Here is a 26,687-nt window from a genome sequence, read left to right on the forward strand (position 1 = left end):
TGGGAGAGAGAACGAGCAGGGGGAGGGGCAGAGGGAGAGGGAGAAGCAGGCTCCCCGCCGAACAGGGAGCCCGACTTGGGGCTCGATCCCAGGACCCTGGGATCATGACCTGAGCAGAAGGCAGACATTTAACTGAGCCACCCAGGTGCCCCTGTGATTAATTTTTCTGATGGCAAAGTGATTGGCTCCGAGGTTGACCTTAGGTAAAAAAAAAAAAAAAAAAAAACGAAACAAAACTCTCACAGGACCCCACCCATCTTATACCATCACTTACATTATTCTCTGTGCACAGGTCCTTGACTATCCATTCTTAGAAGGAAAAATTCCTTTACAATAAAAAGCTTAAAGGAAAGCCCTTAAGTAGCTGTAGTAGAACTTCTAACCAACCCAGACCAACTCCCTAGGGAGTAGGGGAAGAGATAAGCAGATTAGCGCTTCCTGAGACACTACAGTTAGCGGCTGGGCTGGGAGGCCGAGATGAGGAAGAGCAAAAGTAAGATGAAAGTAAGGAAGGAGGAAAGCAAAGAGATCAAAGCTGAGTAAGATTTTTCTTTTTTTTTTTTTAAGATTTTATTTATTTGTCAGAGAGAGAACAAGCAAAGGGAGTGGCAGGCAAAGGGAGAAGGAGCCCAATGTGGGACTCAATCCCAGGACCCTGGGATCATGACCCGAGCCAAAGGCAGATGCTTAACCGACTGAGCCACCCGGCCATCCCAGTAAGATCTCTTTCATCAATCCTGGGGCATGTTTTAGCCCCATAAGCTAAAGGCTCCTTGAGAGCAGTATCAAGGTCCAGTTCGTCTCTGACTGGGGAGTTGGGGGGGTGTTGGGGGGCACAAAGTTCCAGACAGAGTTACAGCTTAATAATTCCCTTCCTGAGTCTATACCCTAGAGGAGCCGACGACACATATACATCTGGGTAATGCAAATGGATAGTCACTGCCATAGTGTTGGTAGTAGTGACCATCTTAAATGTCTACCGACGGAACTGCATTTCCAAACGAAAATACCAAGTAAACCTTATTTTAGGATATTTGGATTTACGGAAGTTACAAAGATAGTATGAGGAGTTCCCATGTATCAACACCCGGTATCCCCTATCGTTCACTGTACTTTTTAAAAAGTAATCTCTGTACCCAATGTGGAGCTCAAACTCATAACCCCAAGAGCAAGAGTCGCATGCTCTACCAACTCAGTCAGCCAGGTACTCCTCCCCTATTATTAACATCTTATATTAGTACAGGATATTTGTCACAGCTAACGAATCAATACTGATACGTTATTAGTAACTGAAGTCCATACTTTAGGGCGCCTGGGTGGCTCAGTTGGTTAAGCGACTGCCTTCGGCTCAGGTCATGATCCCGGAGTCCCAGGATCAAGTCCCACATCGGGCTCCCTGCTCAGGGCGGAGTCTGCTTCTCCTTTGACCCTCTCTCCTCTCATGCTCTCTCTCAAATAATAAAATAAAATCTTAAAAAAAAATAAAGTCCATACTTTATTCACATTTTTAAAGTTTTTTACCAAAAAATTTTTTACCAGATATCCTTTTTCTGTTCTAGGATGCTTTTCAAGGTATCATACTACATTGGGTCATCATGTCTCCTTAGGCTCCCTCTGGCTCTGACAGTTTCTCAGGCTTTCTTAGTTTTTCATGATATGGACAGTTCTGAGGAGTCCTGAGCAGATATTTTGTAGAACCTCATTGGAGTTTATCTGGTATTTTTCTGTGATGAGACTAGAGCTGTGTTTTCTGAGAAGAACCAAACAGGATTTTGAGGGCAACCTAAAATGTGCAGGGAGGGTAAAAGCCCACAAGGTAGATTATATATTTTGTTAAAAAAAGGATAAAGATAACAGATTTTTTTTTTGAAGATTTTATTTATTTTTGACAGAGAGAGAGTGTGTACAAGCAGGGGAAGCAGCAGTCAGAGGCAGAGGGAGAAGCAGGCTCCCTGCTCAGCAGGGAGCCCAACGCAGAGCTCGATCCCAGGACCCTGGGGTCATGACCTGAGCCGAAGGCAGACGCTTAAGGACTGAGCCATCCGGGCGCCCCATGATGATAGATTTAATTATCCAGTTGAAAGAGATTAGTAGAAATTTTTTCCCTATGGTACTCATGCAGAAACAGACAAGTAGACAAATGGAACCAAATAGAAAGCCAAGGCACAGAAAGCCTGTTATATGTGAGAACTTGGAATGGGCTATAGCCTCCAAAATCAGTGGGAAAGGGTAGTGTTGGGAGAGAACGGCTTACTGTGTGAAGAAAAATGAAGTTGAGCCATACAATATACAGTATATGTTAAAATGCCAAATTAAAGACATGTAAAATGTAACAGTAAATGGAAGATTATGTACAAGAAAACCTATGTTACACTGAGATAGAAAAGAGTTTACTTAAATAAAATGCCAAAATGCAATGGGAAAAATTGATGGAACTAAAGACATCATAATTGAAAACTGCAGTTCAAAAGTTAGAAAATCAGATAAAGCCAGATGCTTGCAATTATGGGGATTTTAATTGTTCAAAAACATATTTCTAGAGTGCCTATTAAAAAGCCAGACCCTATCCTAGGCACTGTGAACAAAACAGTCAAGATAGCCCTGACCTCACAGAGAGTCAGGAGATAGAAAGCAAATGAGTGAAATATATAGTATGTCGGATGGTAAGTATTCCCATGGCAAAAAAGAAGGAAGGAGGGAAAAGAGAGAATGCACAGGGTAAGGTCCCATTTTCAAGTGAAGTAATTAGTGAAGACCTCACTGAGAAAATGACTTGAGCAAAGACTTGAAGCAAATGAGAGAAGGAGCCACGTTGACACTTAGAGAGGCTCACTGCAGGGACTTGGGATCGCAGGGGGAGCCTGCCTGGCCTATTGAAGAGACAGCAAGAAGGTTACACAGCCTGCAGAAGAGGAAATAAAGCATAAGCAGGTGAGGTCCTAGACCTCAGATGAGGCGGGGAAAGCGGATTATATAGGGCCTCATAGGGCCTTGTGGGGATGGACCAAAAAAATGGTCAGATTCCTAAAATATTTTAAAGTTAAAACCAACAAAATTTCCAGCCTGATTAGATGTGGGTCATAAGAGAAAAATGGGTCGAGGATGTTTCCTAGATTTTTTTGGCCGGGGCACCCGGCATGTCCTGAGTGAGGATAAACTCAGGGAGGGAGAGTTTGGGTGGAAACATGGAGGGTCCAGTTTGGGACATGTTGAGTTTGAGATGCTGGTTAGAGACAAGTAAACAAGTTAGATAGACAAATCCAAAGTTCTGGAGAAAAGTTGAGTCTGGAGAGAGAAATCTAGAAGCCTCTTTGATTCCAAAGATCTTCTGGTCTCTGAACTTTCTCATACCTCTCATAGTTTTTTTTTTTTTCTAAGTGTATCTCTCTCCCTTTTCTTCTTCCTGAAGCAAGAATCTATCTTGTTTAGTTCTTGAAATGCCTGTATCTTTCTGAAATCCCCAATGCTCAATGCTCAGAAAACAGCATATTTTCTTTCTTTTTTTTTTAAAGATTTTATTCATTCACTTGAGAGAGAGAATGAGAGCGAGAGAGCACATGAGAGGGGGGAGGGTCAGAGGGAGAAGCAGACCCCCCGCCGAGCAGGGAGCCGATGCGGGACTCCAGGATCATGACCTGAGCCGAAGGCAGTTGCCCAACCAACTGAGCCACCCAGGCGCCCGAAAACAGCATATTTTCATCTCACATGAGAGGAACTGGTTTTCCCTAATCCTAGTACACTTATTTCAAAGTTTAAAAATGGAATTCCCACAACTTCTGACAAGCCCAGGAGGTTTTTAGTCCAATTTCCTCCCCAAACCAATGAAATGAAAACTTTAGTCAGGTGTGTGGGGAACTTACTGTTTGGAGAGTTGTCTTGGGCCATGTTGGAAGAGAGTTCTGAAGTCTAAGGATCAGACTGGGAATCAGCCTCGAGGATGGTTTTATATCATCAGCCTGGATGGCCCCTCCTGTTTATTTAATCTTTAGTGATTCTGAAGTTTTATCTTTACCAATTGAATCACTTCTTAGAATCATAGACCCTCTTAACCTAGGAAGGGCTAGGTAAGTCTCCTATTCTTCCATTAATAGAGATTTAATAATTTATACTAACCTGTACACCTAAACCATCACAGGAGCATTTCTGAGTACTACCATATTCACACATTTTTATCAATGTTTATTATATACATTTTTTAAATTGCTTTTTTTAATGCTCTTCACTTATCTTTTGAAGTGGTGACCTTTTCTTATTAAATTTTTTTAAAGATTTTTTTATTTATTTGACAGAGAGAGACACAGTGAGAGAGGGAACACAAGCAGGGGGAGTGGGAGAGGGAGAAGCAGACTTCCCGCAGAGCAGGGAGCCCAATGCGGGGCTCGATGTGGGGCTCGATCCCAGGACCCTGGGATCATGACCTGAGCCGAAGGCAGACGCTTAACCATCTGAGCCACCCAGGCACCCAGTAAAATTTTTTTTAAACCTTGGAATTTAAAGATAAAAATAAAATATTTCACAAATAGGGAAAAATATTTGCAACACCAGATAGACAATATAGTAAAGTGGTTATAAATATATAAAATATATAGTGGTTATAAATATAGATCCTGGACCCAGCCAGACACATAATCTGAATACTAACTTTATACTTAAGTTCTGTATGACTTTGGAAAAATTACTGAACCTTTCTGATTGCCTTCTGAAAAGCATCACTGCTTAAATAGTCAATTTGAACGTATTTTTTTTTAAAGATTTTATTTATTTGACAGAGAGAGACACAATGAGAGAGGGAACACAAGCAGGGGGAGCGAGAGAGGGAGAAGCAGGCTTCCCACGGAGCAGGGAGCCCGATGCGGGGCTCAATCCCAGGACCCTGGGATCATGACCCGAGCCAAAGGCAGACGCTTAACCGACTGAGCCACCCAGGCACCCCATGAACATATTTTTAAAAATACTTATTTTACAAAGCATCACCGTGAAACATAGAATTTTCACCATCACATATTTTTTAAAGATTTTATTTACTTATTTGACAGAGAGAGACACAGTGAGAGAGGGAACACAAGCAGGGGGAGTGAGAGAGGGAGAAGCAGGCTTCCTGCGGAGCAGGGAGCCCCATGCGGGGCTCGATCCCAGGACCCTGGATCATGACCTGAATGTTGAGGTAAAAAGCAAGGTCCAGATAATGACATATCATAAGACATCCCATTTTTACCGTTCAAAATCAAGTAGAACCAAACTTTATCTAGGCACATACAGATATATAATTTTAAAAAATAAATAAGTCATCTACACAAAATTTATGACAGTGGTTATCTCTCAGGTATATTTGATATAAATGATTGATAATGTTCTAGTTATGATTTGCATGGTAAATTCACAGGTGATCATTACACATATATTAAATTTTACAAAGTGAAATGAGTTGTAAAAGAACAAAAACGATGACAATGTCATATAAATCAGTGATTATGATTAATCAAATTCTATGTCCCTGAGGCTATATTAAAAGGATAAACTATTACCACTTATAGCAAGGATTTTTTTTCTTGCATTTTTCATAGAATATTTTCACTTTTTTTTTAAAGATTTTATTTATTCATTTGAGAGAAGGTGAATGAGAGAGCGAGCACGAGCCCAGGGGGGAGGGGCAGAGGGAGAGGGAGAACCAGACTCCCGCTGAGCAGGGAGCCCAGTGCGGGGCTCTAGGATCATGACCTGAGCCAAAGGCAGTCGCTTAATGGACTGAGCCACCCAGGTGCCCCAGCCAATATTTTAACTTTTGATTGAAGTATAATATAAATGTTGAAAGTACACATATCGGGATGCCTGGGTGGCTCATGGCTTATGTAGAAGAGGCAAATTTTACCTCTACCTTCTTAGGATCTCTGGATGGGCCTGAGAATTAAATTGACATAAAACATATTAACAGGAAGGAAGCTTATAAATTTATTTAATGTAAGTTCTACCTGATACACAAGGCTTCATAAGGAAACGAAGACCCAAAGAAGTAGCAAAACCTAAGTGCTTATATATTAAGTTGAACAAAGAGAGGCAATTGTTCAAAAGTAGCTAAAATAAATGGGGAGACTAAAGGAAGATAAAAGTTATCGTTAAAAAAAAAGATTTTATTTATTTGAGTGAGAGAGAGAGAGAGCACAAGCAGAGGGAGAGGCAGAAGCAGGCCTTCTGTTGAGCAGGGAGCCCAATGCGGGGCTGCATCCCAGGACCCTGGGATCATGACCTGAGCCGAAGGCAGACACTTAACTGACTGAGCCACCCAGGTGCCCCAAAAGTTATCTTTTTTTTTTTTTAAAGACTTTATTTATTTATTCATGAGAGACAGAGAGAGAAGCAGAGGTAGAAGCAGGCTCCCCGCGGAGCAGGGAGCCCGATGTGGGACTCGATCCCAGCACCCTGGGATCATGACCTGAGCTGAAGGCAGACGCTCAACAACTGAGCCACCCAGGCACCCCCCCAAAGGTTATCTTAACAAGGTCTGTTTGTATGGGTTTTTTGTTTTTGGTTTTGGGGTTTTTTTTGGTTTTTTTTTTGGTTTTGACTCCTCATCTCTGGTGATAACAATGTTTCCTCCTAGTGTATTTTTGTTACACTTTTGTCACATTTGCTCTATCACTCATCCTTTTTCCCTCCCACTCTCCATCAATTTATATTTTTCTGAAACATTTAAGAGCTTCATACTTCATGTCTCATATTTGTTTGTATTTTCTGAGAACAAGGATATTATCTTACACAACCAGGGGACAATTTCTAATGTCAGAGAATTTAACATTAGGTCAATAGGTCAACAGATTCATTCGGATCATATTGCATTCATCATATAAAGTCCATTATATGTAGTATGGTCCGTCCTAGCAATGGACCAATACCAGATTTGATCTAGTTAAGCATAAGTGTGACTTTTTTTTACTGTTTTTATTTGGAAATTAAGTATGTTTTAAGGAGATGTATGTGGGTGCCAAGTTGACAAGAGGTAGAATATGATGGCTAGTTTTATGTGTAAACTTAGCTAGGCTATACTAGCCAGTTATTGGATCAAACTCTAATTTAGTGTTGCTGTGAAGATATTTTATAGATATGCTCAACATCTACAACTGATTGGCTTTAAGCAAAGGATTTTATTTTGGTAATGTGGGTGGACCTTATCCAATCAGTGAAAAGATCTTAAAGGTTTAAGTAAGAGTTCTCAGAGGAAGAAATTCAGTGTCAAGACTGCAGCATTAGCTTTGTCTGGAGACTTTCCAGCCCACTAGCCTACCCTCTACCCTATGGATAGAGTAAAACTTGCCACGCCCCACAATCATATAAGTGAATTTCTTGAAATAAATCTCATATACATATTGTACCTACATATGTATATGCAATATACATATATACACCATATAGTTATAAAAGGTGTATACATGTAAATATTTATAAAACATGTATCTTACTAGTTCTCTACAGAACTCTTGATATAGTCTTCATTCCTTGACCTAATTAATAACTTGTCACTATGACTCTCTCTCATCTTAGGATTATTAACTCAAGGGCATTTCTATACTCCGTGATTCCAGTTCTCAATCTGTATGCATCCTCAAATCATCACAGATGCATTTGATTGTCTCAGCTCCACAGTTATGAAAAAAAAAATCACCAATGGTGACTTCTAAGATTGCTTTATGTACCTCCGGGTGGACTTTAGAACCGTAATGTGAGTTTGTTGGTTTGTTGACATCAACCAGTTAACAAAGCCAAGTTGGTCCAGGATTCATGCTCCATCCATTGTCTTCTCCAGTCTACATTCATTCCTCTGATAGTCCTACGTAGTATCATGATTTGGAATATAGGTGAAGGGGTCCACACAAAATGAACAAACCTTTTTTAAAATTTTAAAGAGAGAGTTTTATTTAAGCTCAAGTTAGGACAGCTGACCAGTATACACTCACAAAGAAGAGAGTGCTCTGGGGAAGGAACGTTTGGTACAGTGTTATATTTTTGTTTTTACACAGAGTTACAAATCATCATGACCAGGGGCATTCCAGAAAGTTACAGACTTTGTCTTACGTCTTTAGTATGTGCAAAACCGTATGACTAAGGGGAACTAAGGAGGGGATCCCCCCCCTTATCTTTATGTTTAGAATGTTCCTTTTCGGTTATTTTTTCCAACAAAGCAGATGTGCAGTGTGTGCTTGGGGCAGAAATAGAGCCCATGCTTTGACGTTTTGCCAAAGTCATTTTGACTTTGGTAAATGCTAAAGTATAGCTTCCCTGCGAGCCCAAAAAGCAGGGCCCACAAACACGGAAAGTTGAAAATTTCCTTTATTTTATCAAGGCTGAACTCTCTTCCAATGTTCAGTCATTGGCTGAAATGCCTACCTAACACATGCTTGTGGTCTCACGGGCATTTCAAATTGATAATGTTCAAAACCGGAGTCCTGAGTTTCCCTCCGCACGCCCTCTATTTGCTCCTCCCCACTTCACAGAATGGCAAATCCATTTTTTGGTAATCTGGGCCAATTACGTGACTCAGAAATTCATTCATCTTACAGAAGGCCCAAGAGAGTGTGCAATTTGTGAACGCGGACTGCCGGTGTCGATTTTTAAACTACTCTTTTGTCTGCTCCCAGACAGGAGGATCGGGGGAGGTGGTACCAAAAAGGGGAAGTCAACCGGCCAGCCTCGAGCCGAGGGCGAGTTCTGGGCCTTTGCATATGCCTCCGCCCTGACGAACGTCCGTCCCGAGCCTCGGGTTTACAGAACGAAGGCTCTCGCTCCTGCCCCCTGGGCCCCCCGGATCGCAAAGAGGCCGGTCGGCCGCTCAGCGGCTCGCGCTCCGTCCTCCCGGAGGAAGACTCCGGCGAAGAGCCGCCTCGCGCGGCCGGACACAGACGAGGGAAACCACAGTACCCAGAAGGCATCGGAGGCGGCGCGGGCCCCTGACAGCCCCGGAAAGGGGCGTTTCCTGAGGCCCCCTACGTGGGCGGGACTTCCGGGCGCTCCGCTGCCGCCGCCATTAGCCTCTGCCGTTGGCCCCGGGACGGCGTTGACTCGCCGAGGGCTGGGCCGGTGCCGCACCTTGGCCCTTCCGCGGGGAACGAGCCGGAAGGAGGAAGGAACTCACCTTCGCGTTTTGTAGCGGCCGTGACCCCCTGGAGCGGTGTGCCCTCCCCCGGCCGCCCGCTGGGCCGCGGCCTCTGCAGCCGCCCCCATCCCCGCAGTCGCCAAGGGCGGCGCCCCGGGTCGTGGTGCCTTCTACTCGGGGGACGCCGCGCTCCGCCGAGGTCGCCAGGGCGCGCAGAGCAGAGGTGTGCTCGCCCGCAGGGCCCCGCGATGGCGGCGCCGCCGAGCGGCCGGGCCCAGGTCAGTGGACGTCGGTTCCGGGATTGCTGCCGCTCTGCGGGGGAGCACGGGCGCTGCGCGGCCGGGAGCTCCGACGTCCGCCGCACGTGTCTCTGCGGTTGTGTGTTTGGGCGTGCGCGCCTGGCGTGCCACCCGCGGGTCCCCGGTTCCGTGAGGCGTTTGGGCCCCTTCACTACGTGGTGGAAAGAACGATGCTCCCGCCGGGGACGCCCGTCATTCTTAGGGGAGGCTCCACCCCGCCCCCTGCCCTGGGTTGATTCGCGCTGCCCCACCTGTCCCCCTCCAACAGGGGACCTTGGGCACCGGGCGGAGGCGGGAGAGCTTTTCAGACAGAGGTGCGTGGACTAAAGCAAAGTACCTTGGGTGTTTAGGGAGGCCCACGAGGGCCGGTGAGGTTGCGGTGGTTCCTCCCGGCTGCTGAGCGCCTCTGGAGGGCGCGGCCCTGTGGTCTTCTGCAGGGGGCACCTCCAGCCCTCAGCCAGCACGCTTGGGGGCCGGTGCCTGTGTTACCTCTAGCTGTTTGGGCTTCCTGGCCTCAGGGGTAGAGGTTCTCAGAGCTCAGGAAGGACAAGGAGGCGTAGGGTGCATTGTGGCAGCTCCCGCCAGTCTGGGAGACCCAGGGAAGGCCCAGGGGGCCTGGGGAACAAATCCGGGCACTGCTCCTCGGCCCATGTTCACAGAAATATCTTGGGCGTGGATGGAAATTATTTAACAGCAAAAACTGGGGTAAATGCTTCATAGCCTCCGTACTTGTAATCACTCTGATGGTGGAGGAATGTCCAGTTTACTCTTTTCAACACTGTGTTAGAGTAATCTGTCTTAAAAATCTCGCTTCTGGTTTGTAAAATGCAAGACTTTGCATCAATTGGTGGAGCTCCCTTAGCCTTTCCCTGTGCCATGAAGGTGATGAGATGTCATGGGCTGTGGGAGAAACAATGAAAATCCCAAAGCACACTGAGCAGTGAGTAATTTCTGTTTAAATCGCACAACTGTTATTGGTGAAGTGGGAACTATTATTGTATTGATCCAGAAACCGAGGCTCAGAGAAATGAAGTGATGTCTTCAAGGTAACACAGCTGGCAAGTGTCGGGTTTCAAGAGTTTGGATGCAAGCCACAGGAGACTGACTTAAGAACTGGGGACTTATAGTCCCTTTAACCAGGATGTGAAGCCCTCAGCATGGGGCAGGCAGCTAGCAGGACCAGTGAGGCTCAGGTACTGCTGTTGTTACTGATACTGTTATTATCATATTCACTCATTCCTCTGGCGTCCTAGAGCCCTTGCTGTCTGCATCTCCCAGTCCTCGCGTCATCTCCATTGTCTTGTGTGACCTTCCAGTGGCTCCCACGGAGAAAGCTTCTCCCTTAGACTCTACCGTAGTACATCCGAAGCATTGCCCACCTGCCCCTTGAGCCCAGCGCAGAGCTTAGCCCTCAGGAGGTACTTGGTGATTTGAACCTTGATCACTCTGCGTCTTTACCAGGGATGTAGGGATGAGCTCTGATCACATCCAACAGGCCCAAGGCCAACGCTACTACCTCTGTTTGACTTTCCAGATATCTGTGACCTTCGATGATGTGGCCGTGACTTTTACCCAGGAGGAGTGGGGGCAGCTGGACCCGGCCCAGAGGACCCTGTACCAGGAGGTGATGCTGGAAAACTGTGGCCTTCTGGTGTCTCTGGGTGAGTCCTCCCCACTCCACCATGGGGGGACCTGCCACCTTCTTGTCAGAGCACCCTGTGGCTCCAGGCCTGGCTGGTCAAGAAGGCCTCTGGGTCCCCACCCCCACCCGCCCGCAGCTTCAGTCATTTTCTAGACTCATCTCTTTGGGCCTGCTCTCCTGTGTCTGTCTGGGCAAGAAACAGTTCCTCTTTGGCTCCTAGAAAGTAATGGAAGGAAAGGGGGGTGTTGTGCAGACCCAGAGGGAGGGTTTCCAGCTGGATCCTGTGAGGGACTGACAGAGGAACAGGGAACCACCACTATTATACCCTGGCTTCTGGTCTCTTGTCCTGGCTTCTCTCTCTGGCTCTCTCTGCTCATGTCACTGTATGCAGAAAGGTTTTTCCTCTGCCTCATCAGGTTGCGACAGGACTGGCCACCTGGTCCCTGCTCTTTCTGGCCCCCAGATTCCTGGTCTCCGCGTCTTTTTTCGTGTTTATGTTGTTCCTCTTTCTGTGTCTGCTGCTGGGCTGTGTGCGGTGTCCTTGGGGCAGGAATGGCCACCCGAGCCAGTGCTTCTCTGGACCTCTCACCCAGTGCCCAGCACAGACCGGCCTCCATCCGAGGTTCTGATTTCACATTCCAGAGAGGGAGCTGACTGCGTGAGCCTGATTGGCTCAAGTGTCCTTAGCAGGGCTGTGAGTGATGGGATGTTCTCCAAGAAGAGAGTGAGTCAGGCAGGGCCCCGGGAGGCCTTGGCCTTCAGTGCCAACAGGTGTTGTCCCAAACAACATGATCCCGGTTGTGGGGCTCCTTTGTGTCTGTGTGCCTTCGCGATTATCGCTTGTTTCGAGGGCCAACATCCTCTGCCAGTCCGAGAGAGAGGTTAGAGTAATACTTCTCAGCAGTTGGGATTTGTGCCCCCAGGAGACATTTGGCGATGTTTGCAGCCACTTTGGGTTGTCTGGCCTTGAGTGTAGGTGGTACTGGCGTCTAGTGGTTAGAGTCCAGAGATGCCGTAAACGTCCTTCGATGGACAAACCGCCCTCCTCAATGAAGGATTATCCCGCCTGCAGCATCCAGAGTGCCATGGTTGAGAAACACCAGCTTAGATGTTTCTCTGCTTGAGGAGAATGACCACAGCGCCATTCAACTTGAGGGAAAGGGCTATAAATCCAGAGCTTAGGATGAGACATGCCTGTTCTTAGAGGACTGGAATTATGTCTGTCAGTGAGAAGAGAAAAAGCAAAATTAGAGAAGTTGGCTAGATTAAATATTTCATAACAAAATGTTTCAAAATAAAAAGTCTGCTCTCTTTTCCTGCTGACCTCATCCGCCACCGTCAGTGCTTTCCCTGAGCTCACTGTGCTCTGGCTGTGCTGGGCATCTAGTGATTTCCCCACGCCCGGCCCTGCCTCGGGCCTCTGCTTGCTGTTGTGTCCGCCTGGGGAGTGTCCGTGGGCATTTCAGCCTCTCTCGCGGTCACCCCTTCTGTGCAGAATCCCTGTCTCGCCAGCTGTGTCCTGCCCAGCGGAGCTCATGGCGGCCCCTCCCCCACCCCTCACTTGGTCTCGTCATCCTGGTGACCACTCTCTGTGCCAGTGGTTCTCATCCGGGGACGGTGTCGCCCCCCGCAGACGCTGGCCAGTGTCTGGAGATATTTTTGGTTGTCACAGGTGGGGTGGAGGTGGGACCGGCACCTAGTGGGGGGAGACCTGGAATGCCGCCAGCACGTCCTTAGGACGCGCAGGACCGTTTCCTCCCTGTTTTCCCAACAAAGAATTACCTTGACCTAAATAGTCACGCCCATGAGCCCAAGTAATTATGCGAGATTGAGAAACCTTGTTTCAGAGAGTGCAGGAATACTTCGTCAACTGGCTTTGAGAGACAACCTGGCATAATCGTTTCCTGCCTTCTGATTGTTTTTGATGGCAAGTCTGGATTTAGTGCTGAATCTTAATACACTTTCTTCATTCCCCCCACCCTCCGATTGTTGGTACTTTTCCCTTTAAAACGGAGTAGCCTTGAGTTTATAGCCCTGAGTAGGGAGCATGAGGTCACTGGGACTTAACATCATTTTGATTTCATTGTTGAGTTTTCGTGGTGACCTGCCACCAAAGGAAGTGACTCTAGGTTTCCCATTTACCAGAGTGATGCAAGATTCTTTCTTTGACGAAAATAAGAAAAATTAGACATGAGTCATGTTAAAAAAGAAGTTCATAGTCATCAGCACAGATGCCCTGAGCACTGACCAAGCAGGACTGTTCGGGCCTATTCATGCTCTACTCATTTAAATTCCCACAGCATTCCCCCTCTATTAATTTATACTTGAAAGATTTTAATTTACAGAGGTGACTTAGTGACAGACGACACAGGGAGGTAATGCTATTGTATATTTTACGTATCTATGTGTGTTTTGTGTATATATATACACGTGCACACACCTGTACACATGTGCCTGTGTGTGTTGTAGTTGTGTGTAAAAGAAAAACTTTTTCCTCTACTCAGCAACTTCTGATACCAAATTTTGTTTTCACACCATGCAGTTCTGACACTGACTACGTGGAGTTAGCACAGATCCCACAGGTTAAGGGCTCAGTCTCCTGGGCAGCCTCTCGCCCTCCCACCCATCCACTTCAGACGCCAGTCCCAAGTCCAGGTTGTCACCTGTGCTGATCAGCTGGTTGTAAATCAGAGATAGGACCCCTTCCTCAGAGTTGACCATTTGCTAGGGTGGCTCACAGAACTTAGGAAAGCACCTTACTTAATATTAACTGTTTTGAATTCAGAAACCACTAAATGGGAGAGATGCAAACAAGGTTCATAGGACAGGGCATTGAGCTTCCGTGCCCTCTGGGCTTGCACCCTTCTAGCACCTCGTTGGGTTAACCAACCTGGAAACTCACTGAATGACTTTAGTTAGGGTTTTTTGTGAAAGCTTCATTACCTAGGCATAATTGATGAAACCACTGGCCGTTGGTGATTGAACTCAATCTCCAGCCCTTTTTGCCTCCACAGAGGTGAAGGGATGGAACAGAATGTTCCAGTGTTATAATCAAATGATTCGTTATCCTTACCCTTCCTCCTTAGAAGTTTTTTAAAAAAGTCACCTCAGGAACATAATAGAATTCTTAATAGAAAGCAAAAAAGGTCCTGTGTCTAATTTCTGTCTTAAGAGAGGTAGTCTGTGGACATTTGCTGGGGTGAAGGTTTTAGCATCAGGGGGTGGAGTCGTCTTCATCGTTGAGGGGTCTGGGACGATGTTGTCTGGGTGTGTGACTGGGGTGTCCTTTGCAAGTGAGTGCCCACTCACGTCGATGGGGTTTTTGCCATGTTTGGTTGAAACAGTGGTGTTAGTGTGCGGTGTAAGTAGACCAAGAGGCCTTTTATTAAGGCAAGATAGAGACCCATTTAGGGGTTTATTTGTCACACTGGAATTTAAAAGGAGTTGTTTCAAGTGACCATTTATGTCTTTTACTTAAACCAGTTCTTTGGGGCATGTTTGGGCCATGAAAGCTCTGTTGAATGTCTCTTCCCAGAGCGTAGCATTGTGTAATTTGAGAAGTGAAATGTGTGTCTATTACCAGTATTGTCTGCAATTCTGAAGGGAATAAGGAATGTCCTGGCAGTGCCTTGTGTTGTGGCTGTATGTGCAGAGATGTATGATTTTGACTTCTATTTGGAGTGTCTGTGAGACAAGAGATTCTTAGGAGTTCTTTACCCCAAAGCAGACCATTTTTAGGCAATGGCCCTGCACTTTATAATGAATGTGGAGATGGGGCCATTTGTTGATCAGGGCATTTGGCACTAAGATACCCCCCCCGCGAAGTTTGGTCAAGTAATATTTTTTAGGTCTCATTTTTTATTTAGAACATGCTGGCTAAGGGATAGAAAGCAGCAACATTCCACTGAACTCCATCACGTATGATGGATAGCAGTGTCTTTCTAATAGTCCACAAACTCCCGTAACTGTTCACTCTGTTAATCTCAAGGGACTTTCCAGGTGGCCAGAGGGTCTGGGGGAGGGCTGACCTCCTCCAGCACTGTAGCGTCTGGCAAGGGACTGAGGACAGGAGAAGCTGCCACCTCCTACAGGTGGAGCTATGCCAGAGGGCCCAGATGGGGTTCCATTCTGTCGTACAGAGTCCTGAGGAGCTGTGCTGAGCTTGTGCTGTTAACGGTATTTTGAATAGATCTTAGAGTCTTTGTTGGAGGAAATCCTTGGGGATTGGTAATTGGGCTGATTGGTAACTAACAGCAGTAGTGAGATTAAATAAAATTTATAAATGAGGAATGTAGTCACCAGCCCCCAAATAATACTAAGTAGTAGTATTAGCTGAAATTGTCCCCACAGTGGGACGAAAAGACACTGGATTGATGTATCCGTATGAATGTGTCGAGTGAATTTCCTTGGACGAGGCTGTCATCAGTGTACCGTCACACCTGTGCTACTAGAGAAAGGTGGGTGCACTTAAGCTCTTGTGTGCAGAGATTGCAGCGGCAGAGCTGTGGAGCCAGCCTCACAGGCAGCCTGGGAAAGAAAAGTTTACCTTCAGAGTAAAGGCAGGCTGGCAGAGAAGCCGTTGAAACAGGCCCTGGACAGAACACGGTCAGCCAGATCTGTAAGCCCAAGGTCGTCGCCAGGTTGTTGATTGGATAACGTTATTAATTTATTTATATTGGGTATTGGGTGTGTGGATCGTGTGGATCAGCTCTGCCTGCAGACTGTGTGGCTTAAACAATAGCTCTATTTTCATGGCATTCTGGAGGCTGGAAGTCCCAGACCTGAGGTGCCAGCAGACGGGTTTCTGATGATGAGCTCTTCCTGGCTGCTGCCTTTGTGCTGTGTCCTCACGTGGCCCTGCCTCTGGCTTGGAAAGGCCCCTTTCTCCTCCTCTTTGAGGACACCAGTCCTCCCAGATTGGGGCCACATCCCCGCGACCTCATTTAACCTTAATTACCTCCTTACAGGCCCTATCTTCAGATGTGATCACATTGGGAATTTGGGCTAAGTAATGACATTTAGAGGCAGACACTCGGTCCTTAGCAGGAACCCTAATGGATGGACCACCACATTAAGATTGTAGTAACCCACCAGGAGGAGCCCTTTATTTTTCCCAGGTTAAGAACAGACACAACTGGGCTGTCAAATGGAGAAGCAATAGGACAGTCATTCCTTTATTGATTAGCTGTTACGTGAAGTTTTACTCCCTGGAGGCCCTTTTCCAGCTTCCACTGGGCCATATTCACTATCTCAACTGGTGTTTGTGGGTCCCATTTTACCAAGTCAATTTGTGAGCATCCATGCCCAAAATGGGATATTTTAGGACAATGGATACTATGAGTAGGGGAAATATAGGCAAGTCTACAGTTAAAGTGAGACATACGTATTTTTCCTCTGTATTTCACTACTTTTTAAGTTGGGGCAGAGTAATATTTAAATTTAGTGGGATCTCCAGGTATCACTATGATTTGAGCCCTAGTATTAATTAAATGTATGAAGTTTTGTCATTTGGTACATTTTAGCAAATTCTAAAGTTAACTCAGAACCTATATTGTAGAGTCAGAAAAACCGATCGGTGCCGTGTTATGTTTTGGTGATAAATTTTTTTTGGGAGTATAAATTTTGTTATGCTGTACATAATTATTATATATAACATATAAGTTTTTAGTATATAAATTTTGCATTTCCAATTGGGTCAAATTATTATGTGTTGGAAATTGTATGGAAAGTGTATGGAAATTGCATTTCCAATTGGGTCAAATTATATGTTATCACATTATAATGTGATTTAGTTATATACTTTGTCTTATTTAGTTATCTTTTATTTTCTCCCTCTGTATCTAGGGGTTGTTACTATTTTAAATCAATAAATAGTTTAGAATGAGTTATGTTTTCTAGACCTGGTATTTGCTTGGTACATAAGTTTTAAAGCGCACCCCCCTCCTTTTTCTCTTGGGCTTTCAGCTTCCTAAAGCCCCATATAGCTGAAGGGAGTCTTCCTCCCCTTTCCACTGCCCCATTACTGGGCCCTGTGCTGAGCGTGTAGCAGATATGAGCGATTTGCTTAGTGACAACTGATAATCTTGGGGTGTTGTTCAGGATCTGCCAGAGCAGCCTTCTGTGGGTCCTGGTGCCTTTGCCTTTGATTTCTCTATAGAGTCCTGTGTCTTTTTACCCTGCATCTGTGTTTGGCTACATATGACAGAGCAGCTCAGTCTTCACCCTGAAGGAAATTTATTATCTCACGTAATAAGAAGCTCAGAGGTGGGACTGGCTCCCAGGTGGGTGGGTGATAACCCAGCTGTGTGTTTCTTTACTTCCTCTCTATGGTGTAGGTCTTTTAGGCAGGTTCCCTCACAAAAGTCCCGGGACGCCGCCAGACAACAGGAGCAGCAGATCCCCTCATTCAGCCATCCTGGAATAGAGCTTTCTAAAGTTGCGTACCTCTAACTATTGGTGATTGAGGAATGCCACTTGCAGGTTGGTAGAGACTGGTTTTTCAACCTTCCTTTGATGCCGGAATCATCTGGGGAGGTTTTAAAATCTACCGATATCCAGGCCTCACCTGCAGAGATTTCCTTTCCATTGGATGTGAACCCAACATGCCAGGAGGGGTTGATGCACGCATGGTTGAGACTCACTTACTTGGATTGATTAGGAAACACTTTCTGGAAGGAGGGGGTCATATTCCCTGGGATTCTGTGTGCTGGAAGCCAAAGAGAATAGGTGCTGTCTACACAGCCAGCACTACTGTCTAAAGTCTTTGGATCCCAGCAGTGGTGTTTGTGCCTATTTCCAGGTGACAGGTTGGTATTTTGTTAGTGTGGATGGGAGCAACTTCGTTCCGAGGTCATTTCTGCATCCTGAAGTCCCAGACTAGATTGAGACGTTTTCTTTCTTTTCACAGAAACCCTAGTGTCTTCTTTCCTTCTCTGTGAACAGGGTGTCCTGTTCCTAGACCTGAGCTGATCTACCAGCTGGAGCACGGGCAGGAGCTGTGGACGTGGAAGAGACACCTGTCTCAAAGCGCCTATCCAGGTAGGATCCAAGATGTGGGCAGGTGGGAGACCCTGCAGGCTCGAGACCAGGAGGAGACCACTGGCCCTGGTTCCCTGGGGAAGCTTCTTGTTCTGGCCTCTCTGGGGGTTTGGAAGGCACGGAGCCCTTTGACCCGAAGTCAGCATGCCTGGCAAGGTACCCAGAATGTTGCTCACTCCTTCCACCTCCCAAGTTTCAGTGAATGGTCCTGCCACCCAAGCAGGTTAGAGACTGGGTACGGCCTCAGAGAATTCCTCACGCCTCCACCTCCCTCAGTCCCCGCATCCGGCCATGCCCCAGTCCTGTGCATTTCACATCTCGTACATCTCCTGAATCCCATCACTTGCACCACCTTCCTCAGACCCGTCCCCAAGCTCAGTGCACGCTCCCATCCTCTTTTCTCTGGGGGATGCTACTAGTCTCCTCACCGGCCTCTGTATCTGCTGGTGCCTCTAGTCAGCTCTGTGTCCTGCATGAGCTACTCCAGGAGCTCAGACTTTGTTCCAGGTGGTTACCACTTCCCCAGCCGTGGATGTCTCAGCATATGACCCCTGAGGTGTCAGCGGGTCTTTGCGTTGAAAGTAAAGTCCGCCTCCTCCATTGCTTGATCCTCGACCCTACCGCACTTGCTCAGGCTCCGGTGTCTGCAGCTTCCCCTTCCATCTTGAGGGAGAGGTCTTGCCTCTGGCCTTGGCCAGTTCCTGAACCAGAGTCTAGAGCACACCTTTTCAGGAAGATGTTTTCTTCATTCATATTGTTTGTTTTGTAATGTAATGTCATCCTTTCTCTACTCAACATAAAAATAGACTCAAATTCCTTTAGCTGAAGAAAATCAATAAATTCCTGTCTCACATCATATTCATCTACTCTGTGTACATTCAATTATTCACATGTTTTGACTCTCATACGTGGTGCTGCCAGGAGCAGTCCTGTATCAGTCATCTTGCACATGATTACGGTGTCTTTGGTGTTTCTTGGAGTGAAATTATTGGTTTATAGGCTATGCAAGCTTCCAAGTTTACTGGATAATTGCCATTGTGTTAAAGGACATGTACCAATTTACACTTTCCCCGGGAAAGCGTGGAGGTTCCTTCAACCTATACTTTGCCCAATACTTGATACTCTAAGGCTCCTCAATCGTTGACAATCAAATGAACACAAAACTGTATCTTATGTGGTCTTTATTTGCTTTTCCTTCATTGCTGAGGAGCTTTAGCACCTGATCATACGATTATTGGTCAGTCTGTATTTTCTCTTTTGAAATGTCTTTTCATGATAAATACCTATTTTTCTATTAACTTGTTTGCTTTTGATTTGTAGGGATTCTTTGTACATTCCCTGCACTTACCTTTCATCGATTATAGGTGCTGCAGATACAATTTTCTACTTTTCAGTATCGTTTTTCACTTATTTAAAGTATATTTTATTGAATAGAGGTTCTTATTTTAATGTAATTTTCTTATATAATTAATGATTTTGTCTTGTATAAAAATCTTTATCCCCAACATCAAAGATATTTTTGTTTATTTTATCCTAAAAATGTATAAACTTGGTATTTGACATTTAACTCTCCTTGATCTGAGGTAGGATTTGAAGATAGTGTGAGATAGGAATACAGTTTCTTTGTTTGTATGTGTGTGTTTTTGTCTTTAAATTTTTTATTGTTATGTTAATCACCATACATTACATTAGTTTTTCATGCAGTGTTCCATGATTCATTGTTTGTGCATAACACCCAGTGCTCCACGCAGAACGTGCCCTCTTTAATACCCATCACCAGACTAACCCATCCCCCCACCCCCCTCCCCTCTAGAACCTCAGTTGGTTTTTCAGAGTCCATCGTCTCTCATGGTTCGTCTCCCTATTCGATTTTCCCCCCTTCAAGGAATAGTTTTTACATTCCCAGGGTGACACCAATTTTTCTAGCTCCATGTACTGTTTTCTCTCCTTTCACCACTGAGCTCTTCTGCCTCTGCCAGCCACCAGAGCTCCGTGTGTTTGTGGGTGTGTGTTTCCTGAGCTCTCTATCCTTTTTCTCTTGCCCGTTTGTCTTCTCTCTATGCCAGTACCAGTGTCTGAGAGTCTGTAATTCCATCACAGTACTGTTATCTGAGACGGTAGGTATCTTCCTTATTCTTGCCTGTTTGGTCTTCCCTACAAGTCCTACCATCAGACTATGAAGTTCCTTGATGACCCAGTTGCCATTTTATAGGGAATTGTACTGAATTTTTTTTTATTCACTTGGGTAGAATTGTCAGTTTTATATTATTAAGTCCCCCCTCCCCCGGGTTTTGTTGAGTAATGATGGACATACAGGCTTCCCCACTATGCAAAATTAGAGCGTCCCTGGGAAACTTTTCATTAGCCAAAATGGCATAAAGTGTAGAAGAAATTACTACTGATTTATATGGAAAATTTTTTGACCATTAATGTCTTCAAGTACAGTATTACCATTTTCTCATCTAGATCATGTGTACCTTGCGAGTCTTTTTACCAGACTGCTCCTCGGGCAAACCAGACTCAGTATGTCCAGCCCAGTCCTGCTCACCTCCTGCCTTATGAGCCTTGTCCTGGGAGGCCTCCCTGTCACCCCTGTCAGAACCTTGGGAATCCTGTTTCCTTCTCCTACCTTTCCCTGGATCCTCATCAGTACCATCTTCATGCTCTTGGTCCCTTTGTACATTCTGTCTCCTAAGGCTACTGTGCCCTTTGTACTTTATCTGTGGTAATTCTTGTGATGCCATATCATGGGCACCTCTTACTAGAAAACTCCGTTGGATCTCTTTCTGCACACAGTTAGCCATGCAAACTCAAGGCTAAGAACACAGAACTCCTAAGACTGCCAAGCCTGCCCAAGTCATCTGAAACTACTGGAAGTTCAGAGATTTCCCAGAACTACCTTCAGGTTCAATGAGTTGATAGAGGGACTCAAAAGCTTCCTAAAAGCTATTATACTGTACTTTCAATCATGTTTGTTCAAAGGCGCAACTTAGAAGAGGGGCCAGAGGTGTTCCAAATACAAAATTCCCGTGTCTTCAGTGACTTGTTACCTCCTGGCATCCTGTGTGACAATAGGTGCATGGATATTGCCAACCCAGGAAATTGGCCAGAGCCTCAGTATTTTTATTGAGCCTTCATTACATAAGCATGATTGATTTGAGTCATTACCAGTGGGACTCAGTCTCTAGCCCTTTTTTCCTTTCCAGAGGTCCAGCTGATACCTCGTGGCTCAAAGCCTCAGCTTCCTAATTATATGGTTGGTTTTTCTGATATGGCCAGATCTTACCCTGAGTCATCTCTTCAGTATAAACTAGGGGCCCACGATGAGTTATGTGTTGTCATAAAGTATCAGGTGCATTCCTAGGCACCCACTATGAATGACAAAGACAGGTCTGTTGCTCTGGAACTAAACAGCATTGAGAGGTTACTTCCTTGGAGCTGGGACAAAGACCAAACTTCTTTTAGGGAAAAGTTAATTTTGCATTACACGCTTTCTGTCTTCTATCAGTAGGGCTCCATTAGGTGCCCTTTCCTAGTGTTGTTACAGCAATGTCCTCACTTAGTGGAAACCAAACACAGCATTCTTACTAGTCTGTCTGGCCGCATCCAGTATGGAATTGTAGTGGTGTCTCCATTCCAGACCTCTGTCCCCTCACCTAGCTTCTCCTGGGTCTCCCTTTCAAGGTGTCAACAGTCCAAGGCCCAGGGAAAAAAAAGAAATTGCAGTCCTGAGATTCAGAGGTAGTAAAACATCACAGACACAGACTCTGTTTTCGTCTTCATTTTTTTCACTGAAATGCTGATTTTGTTTTTTCTGTGTTGTCATTACTAACAGGTCTTTTTGTGTATTGGGTTTCTTTCAGGTGACAAGGGAAAACCCAAGACTACAGAACTTTCCCCTTGTGCACCAGCCCTGTCTGAGGGGGCCTTGTTCCAGGAACTAAGACAGGGAGACCCAGGGAATTTCCATCTGGGCCAAACCAAGGATCAGAGTGGGCCATTAGAAATGCAGGAAGGACACTTGAGATCAGGGTTGGAACCCCAGAGGGAGAAGCTCCCTGAGAAAACAAGCCCTGAACCTGATGGTTTAGGGACAGCTGATGGTATATGTTCGCAAATTGCACAGGAGCTGATCCACTCAGGAGGTGCTGTCCGTGACCATGACTCGTGTGGATCAGGTAAAGATCCCATGATTCAGGAGGAGGAAAATACCTTTAAGTGCAACGAATGCGGGAAAACTTTTAACAAGAAGCACCTTCTTGCTGGACATGAAAAGATTCACTCTGGAGTGAAGCCCTATGAATGCACTGAGTGTGGGAAAACCTTTATTAAGAGCACACACCTCCTCCAGCACCACATGATCCACACGGGGGAGAGGCCCTACGAGTGCATGGAGTGTGGGAAGGCCTTCAACCGCAAGTCATACCTTACACAGCACCAGCGGATTCACAGTGGAGAGAAGCCTTATAAGTGCAACGAATGTGGGAAGGCCTTCACCCACCGCTCCAATTTCGTCTTGCATAAGAGGAGGCACACTGGAGAGAAATCCTTTGTGTGCAAAGAATGTGGGCAAGTCTTTAGACATAGGCCAGGATTCCTTCGACATCACATCATCCACAGTGGTGAGAATCCTTATGAATGCTTCGAGTGTGGCAAGGTCTTCAAACACAAGTCATACCTGGTGTGGCACCAGCAGACTCACACTGGGGAGAAGCCCTATGAGTGCAGTGAGTGTGGGAAAGCCTTCTGTGAGAGTGCAGCCCTCATTCACCACTACGTCATCCACACTGGGGAGAAGCCCTTTGAGTGCCTAGAGTGTGGGAAGGCCTTCAACCACAGGTCATACCTCAAGAGGCATCAGAGGATTCACACTGGGGAGAAGCCTTTTGTGTGCACTGAATGTGGAAGGGCCTTCACCCACTGCTCTACTTTCATCTTGCATAAAAGGGCCCACACTGGAGAAAAACCTTTTGAGTGCAAAGAATGTGGGAAAGCCTTTAGCACTAGGAAAGACCTCATTCGACACTTCAGCATCCACACTGGAGAGAAGCCCTTCGAGTGCTCAGAGTGTGGGAAGGCCTTCAACCGCCGGTCTGGGCTCACGAGGCACCAGCGGATTCACAGTGGAGAGAAGCCCTATGAATGCATGGAGTGTGGGAAATCCTTTTGCTGGAGCACAAACCTCATTCGACATGCTATTATCCACACTGGAGAGAAGCCCTATAAGTGTAGTGAGTGTGGAAAAGCCTTCAGTCGCAGCTCATCCCTCACTCAGCATCAGAGGATTCATAATGGGAGAAACCCTGTCAGTGTAACAGAAGTGGGAAGACCCTTCACGAGTGGGCAGTCCTCAGTCACCCTCCGAGAACTCCTTTTGGGGAAAGACTTCTTGAATGTAACCACTGAGGAAAACCTTTTGCCAGATAAAACATCTACCATGGCATCTGATCGGACACACCAAAGAGAAACCCCCCAAGTATCTACACTGTGAGAAAATCTTCCATCCCAGACCATCAGTAATCACGTAGAGACGCATTTTAGAGATTGACTGAGCCCAGAGCCTTATTCTGCATCTGAGAATTCATCCGTGAGGGAGAGAGCAGTGTTTATTGTGCATGAAGTAAAACCTTCACCTACATGTTTCTCCTTAGTTTACACTGCAGTGTTATCTCAGGAATTTTTATAAAAAGAAGGTGGAGATGTAGAAGAGCAAATGAAATGAAAAACTTTTGAGACTTCTCTGTCCAGCTTACAGCACTTTGTCATGGATTCCTTAGTTTACTTGGGGCCAGGGAGATGTTTCAGAGGCAGTGGACCTTGACCCTGTATGTGTCATGTATATACATTCATTGCTGTCCAATGTCAGGAGGGTTAGACAGTTGAGGACAAGTTATTAAAGTGATAAATATACACATAAGAACACATTTTATTGTACCAGTTAAGACTCTAAAGCTTACATTTTTAGAAAACTGTTATTTGGTGTTAAACACCAAACAGACTTTTTCAGACTTGTTCTTGATCCAGTCTATTTACTTAATTTCTGTAGCTATATGGTAAACCTCAAAATTGGGTAAGGTGATTCCTCTTTATTCTTACTTAAATTGATTTAGTTTTGCTAATTCCTTTGACATTTCATATGAATCTTAGGATGCAAAGAAATCTTGCATTTTTATAGGAATTGATTGAAATCTGTAGATATGTTTGTTGAAAAGCAGCATCATGAACACCGTACATGGTATGCTAAGTAATTCTTGATATTTCACTACTGTTTTATAATTTTCAACTTAACAGGTTCTGTACATTTTTGTTAAGAGTTGTATCTAGGGTTTTTTTTTTTTTTTGAATGATCATAAATGGTATTGATATCTACAGTTTCATTTTTCCATATGATCTTTAGTAGTATGCAGAAAGATAATTGTTTTTGGAGTGATAACTTTGGTGTCCTGCAACCATGGTGACATTTGTAGACATTTCTTTGGGTAGAATCCTCAGGCTTTTCTGTAAAGACATGTCTGCTGCATAGAGTCTTTTTCCTCCTTCCCATCTGTATATCTGTTACTTTACCTCACTGCACTAGTTGGACTTCCAACGTGATGTTGAATAGTAAGAAAGGATGCCCTTGACTGATTCCTCATATTAAGAGGAAAATGTTCAGGTTTTCATCAAGTGTGATGTTAGTTGAAGGTTTTTTGTTTTGTTTTTTAAGTTTTCTTATCAAGTTTAGAAAATTTCCATCTATTCTTAATTTGCTGAGTTTTTTTTGTTATGAATGAGTGTTAGAGTTTTTCAAATGCTTTGCCTCCATCAGTTGATGTGATCATCTGATTTTTCTTCTATAGCCTGTTGATATAATGTATTACATTGACTAGTTTTGAATATTGAACCAGCCTTGCATCCTTGGAATAAATCCCACTTGGTTGCAGAGTATAAATTTTTTTTATATATATATAATATATATTAAAACATTCCATTTGACTGTATTTTGTTGAGGTTTTCCTCTAACTTCTTTTTTTTTTTTTTTTACCATTTTAACCATTTTAATTGTACAATTCAGTGGCGATTTCCTCTAATTTCTTGAATTCAGAATAATTTTGATGTTGGAGATATTGGATAGTTTGAAGTTTGTCCTTTTCAAGGAATTGTTCCATTTCATCTAAATTTTCTAATTAGTTTATAGACTTATTTCCTTATTACTCTTTTAATGGGAGCAGGATCTATACTTCTATCCCATTTGATTCCTGATTTTGGAAATATGTCCACTCTCTTCCTATCTTTGTCCATCTTCTTAGGCATTTATCAATTCTGATCATATTGGAGAATCAGCACTTTATTTCATTGATTTTTCTCTTGCTATTCATAATTTCACTAATTTCCGTTCTCATCTTTATATCTTCTACTTTGGTTGTATTTTGCTCTTTCTTTTTTCTAATGTAAGCATTTAGTACTATAAAGTTTTCTCACAGCATTGTGACAGCTTCATCCCATAAGTTTTCATTACAGTTTCTTCAGCTCTAATGTTTCTCAATTTCTTTATAGAGACTTTAATGGGTTCATGGATTATTATTTAGGTTTCTAGTGTTTGGAGTATTTTTGTTATCTTTTGTTACTGATTTCTAGTTTGGTCTGTTTAAATTTATTGAAGTGTTTATGACCCAAGATACAGTCTATTTTATTGAATGTTCTAAAAGGCCTCCTGAAAAGAATGTTGTTCTGCTGTCATTGGGTGGAGTTTCTATAAATGTCCGCACAATCCTCTTGGTTGCTAGTAGTATTCAAATTTTCTATATCCTTACTGACTTTCTGTTTAGTATTTCTGTCAATTCCAGAGAGACAGATGATGAAGTCCTGATGTAGAACTGTCCTGAGGTATAACTGTCTGTTCATCTGTTAAATTCTGTCGTTTTTCTGGGGTGCCTTGGTGGCTCAGTTGTTTAAGCATCTGCCTTCAGCTCAGGTCGTGATCCCAGGGTCATGGAATGGAGCCCCACATCGGGCCCCCTGCTCAGCAGGGAGCCTGCTTGTCCCTCTCCCTCTTCCCTGTGCCTGCCACTCTCTTTGTGTGCTCTCTTGCTCTCTCAAATAAATAAATAAAATCTTAAAAAAAAATTAGTCTATCATTTTCTGCTTCAGGTATTTTTTTTTTTTTTAAAGATTTTATTTATTTATTAGAGAGAGAATGAGAGAGAGAGAGCACGAGACGGAAGAGGGTCAGAGGGAGAAGCAGACTCCCTGCTGAGCAGGGAGTCTGATGCGGGACTCGATCCTGGGACTCCAGGATCATGACCTGAGCCGAAAGCAGTCGCTTAACCAGCTGAGCCACCCAGGCGCCCCTGCTTCAGGTATTTTAAAGCTCTGTTGTTTGGTGCATTCCCATTTAGTATTGGTATATTATCTTGGTGTGTTGACCCTTTCATTATGTGATGTCCCTTTTTGTCCCTGTTCATTTTCTCGCCTTTGAAGCATACTTTGAGTGATATTAACATAGTCCCTACTGCATTTTTTTTAAAGATTTTATGTATTTATTTGAGAGAGAACACAAGCCGGGTAAAGGACAGAGGGAGAAGCAGACTCCCTGCTGAACAGGGAGCCTGACGTGGGACTCGATCTTGGACTCTGGGATCAT

The 26,687-nt window shown here is 44.7% G+C and overlaps 1 protein-coding gene across 8 annotated transcripts; it reads left to right on the top strand.

Moving 5' to 3' along the window:
- The first annotated feature begins 8,317 nt into the window (after positions 1–8,317).
- On the top strand, positions 8,318–26,089 carry LOC113915705 (zinc finger protein 264-like). 8 transcript variants are annotated; one of them, XM_035724958.1, is made up of 6 exons: positions 8,320–9,363; positions 10,394–10,577; positions 10,701–10,802; positions 10,919–11,045; positions 17,969–18,064; positions 21,928–26,089. In XM_035724958.1, exons 4-6 carry the CDS (start codon positions 11,012–11,014, stop codon positions 23,553–23,555), a joined length of 1,758 nt encoding a protein of 585 aa, XP_035580851.1. In that variant the 5' UTR covers positions 8,320–9,363; positions 10,394–10,577; positions 10,701–10,802; positions 10,919–11,011; the 3' UTR covers positions 23,556–26,089. The 8 variants fall into 8 exon arrangements, with proteins under 8 accessions (XP_035580847.1, XP_035580850.1, XP_035580851.1 ...); XM_035724954.1 differs by lacking the exon at positions 10,701–10,802 and having other exon boundaries at positions 8,318–9,363; XM_035724959.1 differs by lacking the exon at positions 10,394–10,577 and having other exon boundaries at positions 10,638–10,802.
- Positions 26,090–26,687: the final 598 nt, after the last annotated feature.

This window comes from Zalophus californianus, chromosome 17 (genome assembly GCF_009762305.2).
Source record: "Zalophus californianus isolate mZalCal1 chromosome 17, mZalCal1.pri.v2, whole genome shotgun sequence".
Taxonomy (NCBI): Eukaryota; Metazoa; Chordata; class Mammalia; order Carnivora; family Otariidae; genus Zalophus; species Zalophus californianus.